At 34.9% G+C, this 7,826-nt stretch overlaps 1 protein-coding gene across 1 annotated transcript; it reads left to right on the forward strand.

Annotated features, from left to right (window-relative positions):
• Positions 1–2,178: 2,178 nt before the first annotated feature.
• nfkbiab (nuclear factor of kappa light polypeptide gene enhancer in B-cells inhibitor, alpha b) lies at positions 2,179–6,250 on the forward strand. Its single transcript, NM_199629.1, is given in 6 exon segments — positions 2,179–2,427; positions 3,124–3,229; positions 3,322–3,529; positions 3,617–3,705; positions 5,496–5,774; positions 5,859–6,250. Coding segments are annotated over 6 exon segments (939 nt in total). The 5' UTR covers positions 2,179–2,203; the 3' UTR covers positions 5,892–6,250.
• Positions 6,251–7,826: the final 1,576 nt, after the last annotated feature.

Consider the following 7,826-nt stretch of genomic DNA (forward strand, 5'->3'; position numbering starts at 1 on the left):
CACATTATGAGGAAGCACTGAGAAGTTGGCACCATTCAGTCTACTTCCTGGATTATATATATATATATATATATATATATATATATATATATATATATATATATATATATATATATATATATATATATATAGGCAATGTATTTTGGTGCATTTCAATTAAACAGATTTATTAAACAGATATATTTATTAAAATAATATTGTAGTCACCAAACATGTTTAGAAATTGAAAGATAATACAATTAAATTCAAGCAAAATATTGTAAAATTTACAACCTACAAAATTTCAACAAATTTTTTTTTTTTTTGCTTTTGATTTTTCCTCTTTTTAAAAATTTGTATTTAATATTTTTCTATAACATAAATTTGGCTGTACTGGTTTTTGGACTGTTATCGTAAGTTATTTCGTTAGATAATCTCCAGATTTGGCTTTAGCACTGACTAATAATGTATATGCACAAATATAAAGTGCTATAGCTTCCTATTAAAATATTATTAATTTAAAAGAGAGATTTGTGAGGGTTGTACTTAAAATAATAATAATAATAATAGTAATAGTAATAATAATAAATTTTATTTGTAATGTACTTTTCTCAAACTCAGAGTGCTACAAGGCAAAAACAATAAAACAGTGAAACAATAGATAGGAAAACATAACACTAAGGAAGAAACAATAAATCTTGCATTAAAACACTGCTAAAGAGGAGAGTCTAAATAAGTTTAAAGCATGTCCAGAGAAATGGCATTCTTGATGGTAATGGGTAATGCAATTCATAATTTTGGCACACGGTATGAAAAAGCTCTACCACTTATGGTCTTAAGTCTGCAGCGTGGCTGGAACAAGGTAAGACCTGAAGTAGAGCTAAGACTGTTATACACACACACACACACACACACACACACACACACACACACACACACACACACACATATGTTTGTGTGTGTGTGTGTGTGTGTGTGTGTTTAATTAACAATAATAACAATTTTACAGTGTACTGTATACTTGATTAAATAAATGCAGCATTGGTGAACAGGAGAAGCTTGTTTTAAAAAATTCAAAAATCCTGCTGACCCCAAACTTTTGACCGGTAGTCTATATATATATATATATATATATATATATATATATATATATATATATATATATATATATATATATATATATATATATATATATATATATATATGTGTGTGTGTGTGTGTGTGTGTATGTATGTATATACTGCACATTTGCATGCCAAAGAAATATAAATATCAATGTAAATAATTGTCAACCACCTGAAATTATTATATATACGAAAATATATTGCAAAATTTTTCCTAAGAATATATTTTTACAATTATTGAAAAGAATAAATGTTTTATAATCAAACTGTTTAATATATATATTTTGCATTCTAAACATTGTTTTAAAAATATATATATATATATATTTAAAGCAATGTTTAGAATGCAAAATGAAGGTATGGTTATGAGTCATATGTCATGCATTGTTATGTTTTGTGCACATGTTGCAATTAAAGAAACCACCTGCAAACTATGGAATGTATGATTCAGTATCTTACACTATTTTCATTAAACATTATTTATATATTTAAATTAGTTAATCATATGAATTCTATGTACATAAAATTAACCCTACTTAGAACTAAATATTTAAAATATATCTTGCACAATGTGTAAATTACAAATGCAAAATATATATATATTAATTTACATATTGTGCTTGATATATTTTTTAATATTTAGCTCTAAGCACATATTTTAAGGGTTACCTGCGTATATATTTTAATGTACATTTTGTGTGCATGTTGCAACATCAGAATTACAGAACAATCTGCATGCCTGGTCTTTCAGCACAACATTTTGAAATGTTTCAAGATGGGACTTTTTGCAAGCCACTACTTTGCAATGTTGGTGCGTAGGTATACACGTTTTCTTTTCTGACCCAAAATGTTTATGTTTTTTTCCCCATTTCAGCCAGCCCCTATTGGAATTCTGGAATAAGCTTTCAGTATTACATACATACGGACTTCTGATAGATTTAATAAAGCAGAGAAAAAAATCCCCAAACTCCCTCCAGTCCATTCACACGCTAATAATCACTGGAAATCCCCCACCTTCGCCGAAGCCCCGCCTCCTTTTTCGTCTCTTTTAACTCTCAGAAAAGCTTCATAGTCCAGACACAAACTGCAGACCGTGAAACATGGAGCTTTACCGAGGCACCACTGCCAACCAAACGGATTATAATGACGACGGTCGCGGCCCCAAATCTGGGAAATTGCTCTCAAACACCGACGAGCGTTTGGACAGCGGGTTGGATTCGTTAAAAGAGGACAATCTTCCGTCGCTTGAGGAATGCAGAATCACGGACTTTGTCGGGCCGACGGACGAGCCCTGGAAGAAAGAGCTCACCGAGGACGGAGACACGTAAGTCCGCTGACCTCTTACAATATTTATAAGTTACTTGATGCAAAAGCATTAACGTGCATCTGAAATTTGACGTAGGCTGCTTGAAAGTCATTTTTTGGTTGCAGAGAAGCGTATTTATGTATTTATATCCAAATGTTTCGCTTTTTAATTAGTTCTAAGCATAATGCATGTAAGATATAAGTATAATACATACATTTATGAGAGTTCTACTACAGTATTAAGGCGATTTTAATCGTGAAAGCAGTAAAATGTTTACTTTTGCATTGCAAAATATGTATATGTAATTAATTAGAGGTTTATGTACATATTTATATATGATTGCGCTGAAAGTATATATAATCTCTGCAAAAACGATTACAAGTTTATGAACTTAAAGCATTCCATTCGCAAACAGCAGCGCGCATGCGCAGGCACCCTACGGTAATAATGGGCTTTATGTAAACAGAAACGCCGCATCGGTACGGACTGTTCTCTGGCGCCGCGTCGCTGTGGGCGAGGCCTCTATGTTGGCTTGACGTCAATGTAGGCGTGTCTGCGCGAACTCGGAAAGTCCCGGGCATTTTGCCAGCCACTCAGACACGCATGTCCCTACTAGGAAAAAAATACAGTTCTCTGCACACCAAAAAAAGCTTTGTTTCACAGATAAAAATGCTCTCACAGTTGCTTAACCATGCATATCTTTATCTTTTAAAGGTATCTACATCTCGCCATTATCCACGAGGCCACAGATGCTGCACTAAAAATGATTGCGTTATCCCGAAGAGACCCTTTCCTCAATATACAAAACAACCAGAGACAGGTACATCAGTGAGATTTGAGATTTTTCATATACACATCAACCAGTTAATGACTTGAAATACTAAAGCCCTCCCTCCTCTGTTGGTATTTCAGACTGCACTGCATTTGGCCATCATCACAGATCAGCCTCTCATAGTGGAGCAGTTACTAAAAGCCGGCTGCGATGCATCTTTGGTGGATGACCATGGTAATACTGCACTCCATATCGCCTGCAGGAAAGGATCTCTGGCCTGCTTCGGCCTCCTAACACAAGGCTGCTCGCAGCACCTCTCAGCCATCCTCCAGACACCAAACTATAATGGTAAAAATGATTTCTGTGAATGTTTCACTTGTCTGTTTTTCCCTTTGGCCAGCTTTGATCTGATTTGAATGTGGTTTTACTTTCCAGGTCAGAAATGCATACACGTGGTCGCCATCCAGGGTTACTTGTCATTGTTGGAAAGCCTCATCCAGCTCGGCGCAGATATAAATGCACAGGTAAAAAAAATATTCAAAGCATATTAAAAGTAGTTCACCCAAAACGAAAATATTCCCACCGTTTGCTCACAATAGAGTTGCTATAGACTTTATAGGAGTTTAATTTAAGATATTTTGAAGAATGTTGAAAAAAACTGACATCCATAATTGGAATAAAAAAATACTAAGGAACTCAATGGCTGATTTATTCCGCCAACATTCTTCAAAACATCCTCCCTTCCCACCCTTGTGTTCAACAGAGTAAAACACTCAAATATGTTTGTAACTAAAAGCTTATCTTTCCCATTAACTTCTGTTGAAGTGGGAAAAAACTGAGGAAGTCAATGAGGGACGAAAATGTCTTTTTGAGATATTTTGAAGAATGTTGAAAAAACTGGCATCCATAATAGGCACAAAAATACTATTGAAGCCAATGGCTGTTTTTCCCCTTCAGCATTCTTCAATGCTCTATGTCTTCCTTCGTGTTCAACAGAACAAAAAAAAGTCTCTAAACACGTTTGGACCAAAATGCTTATGTGTCCCATTCACTTCAGTTGTAGTGGTAGAATATTAAGGAAGTCAATGTGGAACAAAAAAAATTGAGATATTTTGAAAAATGTTGGAAAAAACTGACATCCATATTTTTTTTTTTCCCTACTATGGAAGTCAATGTTTTTTTTTTTCTCTCCAACATTCTTCAATACATCTTCCCTTGTGTTCAACAGCATAAAAACACCTAAACATGTTTGGAACTGAAAATGTATGCTCCCCAGTAATTTCTGTTGTAGTTATCTTGAAGAATGTTAAAAAAAATTGCCATCCATATTATATTTCATTCCTATTATGAAAGTCAATGGCTATTTTCCCCCCAAAATCTTCAATAAATTTTTCTTGGGGTTCCACAGAATAAAAAAAACTCAAAACAAGTTTGGACCAAAATGTTTATGTTTCCCATTAACTTCTATTGGAGTGGAAAAAATGCTAAGAAGTCAATGAGGGGACAAAAACGTTTTTTTTATTTATTTATTTTTTTTAGATATTTTAAAGAATGTTGGAAAAACATCCATAGCAGAAACAAAAAATACAATTGAAGCCAATAGATGTTTTTATTCCTTCAACATTTGTCGAAACATTTCCCTTCATGTTCAACAGAATAAAAAAACACTCAAATATGTTTGTATATTATGTTCCCCATTCACTTCTATTGGAGTGGAAAAATACTAAGAAGTCAATGGAGGACACTTTTTTTTTTTTTTTTGAAGAATGTTGGGAATTTTTTTTTTTTTTTACATCGATAGTAGGAACAAAAAACTCTATGAAGGTCAATGGCTGCCCCCCCATTTTTTTTATTAATGATTGAAAAAAAATCATTAATAAATCTTCCATTGAGTTACACAGAATAAAAGAAAATCAAACATGTTTGGACCAGAATTCTTATGTGTCCCATTTACTTCTATTTTAGTGGAAAAAATACAAAGGAAGTCAATGTGGGGGGACAAAAACATTTTTGTTTTTTTAAAGATATTTTGAAGAATGTTGAAAAAAAAACATCCATAGTGGGACCAAAAAAACACTGGAACTCAACAGCTGTTTTTTCTTCAAAACACATTCTTCAAAACATCTTCCCTTGTGTTCAACTAAATAAACAAGCTCAACAAAAATGTTCCCTAGTAACTTACTAAAATACTGATGAATGATGTAAATAAAGACACAATATTTACTTTTGGGTGAACTATCCCTTTAAGTAGCGCCTCAAATCTTAATTTAAAACTTTCAAACAGCATGTCTAATACGTTTATGTTTGCTTTCAGGAGCAGTGTAACGGCCGAACCGCTCTCCACCTCGCCGTGGACCTCCAAAACTTCGACATGGTCAAACTTCTCATCGAAAAAGGTGCCAGTGTTCACAGTGTCACATACGGCGGTCACACGCCTTATCACCTGACCTACGGCCGGTCGAACGCTGACATCCAAAAAGTCCTGTATGAGCTCACGTCGCCACACCTAAGGGAACTTCCAGAGAGTGACTCAGAAGATAGTGAGGATAGCGACGAGGATTATGAAGAGCGCTGTCAGTCTGAGGTGGAAGACGTAAGTCTGCATATTCCTTTGAAAGTCTTTATGTAAATCTGTAAAAATGTACATGTTTCTAATTATCTTCCTTCGTTTTGACAGCTGTATGATGATATTAAAGTGATGGGGCAGTAGGACTTGTGTGTCGAATGGAGATGAAAAGAGATGAACGTTCTCATCAGAGGACGCAGGAATCGAATCCAAGCGGAGGTCACGGGCAGCACATCAGGCGGCTGAAAACACGAGACCAATGTTAGGAGGCCCAGATGCCAAGGGCGAATTTTTTTGAGCAACACTGGAGAGACGCCGCATAAACCGTCCTGTCGGCTCTCTATGATGGACTGTACTGTCAGCCGAACTCAGCGGCTGGGTTTCTGATGTAAAATATTGTGCATATTACAGACAGATTTATTTTTATATATTAACATGTACATGTGTATATATATGGAGCTTGTGGAAGCATTTTAAATTAAAGGAAACAACTTGTGAACTGATTTTGGCTTTGTTATTTGCTGTACTTCCTTGGAAATGAATGTTGGGTGGTTGTGATTGAGAAATGAGGAAGTTGAAGATCCTTTTATGCCACTGAGGGAGAAGTGTTCGCAGCTGAAGCGCTTGTACGCTGTTTTCCGTCAGCTGAGAGTACGCTGGAATTTCCTGAGCAGGAAGAGCCATTCAGACATAATTGGCAATGCCGAACGTTCCCTGAATAAAGAACGTATTGGAGTTACACAATGCAGCTTTATGTAGAATTCTATCAGGGTTGTACATTTTCCCAATTCTCCCACATGAGTTATTTTGTTTTCCTAGAAAGAGGCCATTATGCTGATATTCTTAGAAAAGGGTGCAGTGTCTGATTCGTCATGTTACTTATTTAAAGGGATGGATCACTCAGAAATGAAAGTTACCTCAGTATTTACTCAACCTAAAGTTTCTTTTTTTTTCTGTTGAACACATTATATTCTGAACAATGTTAGAAATTGGTAAACACTGACTTCCATAATGTAGGGGAAAAAAAGGAAGTCAATGACTGTTTCTATCCACCTGCATTTTGGAATATGACATAAAAAATAGTTAATGGAAATGCTAAGATGCACATAAAAAAAGCTTATTCGCACAACTGAGTAAGATAAACGTTATATTTTCTAAAATATTACTATATGCAAAATTTGCATAAACCACGATGCAGAAGGTCATAATTCGCACTCGTTAAACAACTTTATTTTACATTCTTAGGTGATACAAAACAGACGTTTTGGCACAATGCCTTCCTCAGTGCGTGAATCTTCCCAGCAGGCGCACAATGTCATAAGACGTTAATATTAGGTTGGATTTAGGTCATAATGTCAGCTGATCTAATAATGACGTTGAAATTTGGTTGTTTTTAGGTTGTGTTGGAAAGTGACCAAAATCCACTGTCGAGCCAACATCTTAAACCAACATCATATTGACGTCAAATACTGACATTTATTCGTCAGGTATACGGCAACCAAAATTCAACGTCCACACAACATCAAGCTGTAACATCATTAGACGTTGATATTGGGTTGTTTTTAGGTTGTGTTACAAAGAGACCAAAATCTAACGTCGAGCCAACATTTTATGCCAACGTCACATTGACGTCAAATACTGACATTTATTCGACAGGTATACGGCAACCAAAATTCAACATCTGATAAATATCATAGTGGTAACGTCCACACAACATTAACCTGTAACATCATTAGACATTAATATTTGGTTGTTTTTAGGTTGTGTTGGAAAGTGACCAAAATCCAACATTTTAAGCCAATGTCATATTGACGTCAAATTCAGATATTTATTCGTCAGGAATAGCAACCAAAATCCATCGTCTGATAAACGTCATAGTGGTAACGCCCACACATCATCAACCTGAAACATCAGATATTGATATCTGGTTGTTTTTAGATTGTGTTGAAAAGTGATCAAAATCCAACGTTGAGCCAACATTTTAAGCCAACGTCATATTAACGTCAAATTCTGACGAAATTCTTATTTTGTTTTCCTAGAAAGAGGCTATTATGCTGATATTCTTAGAAAAGGGTGCAG

This window comes from Danio rerio, chromosome 17 (genome assembly GCF_052040795.2).
Source record: "Danio rerio strain M-AB ecotype USA chromosome 17, GRCz13ab, whole genome shotgun sequence".
Taxonomy (NCBI): domain Eukaryota; kingdom Metazoa; phylum Chordata; class Actinopteri; order Cypriniformes; family Danionidae; genus Danio; species Danio rerio.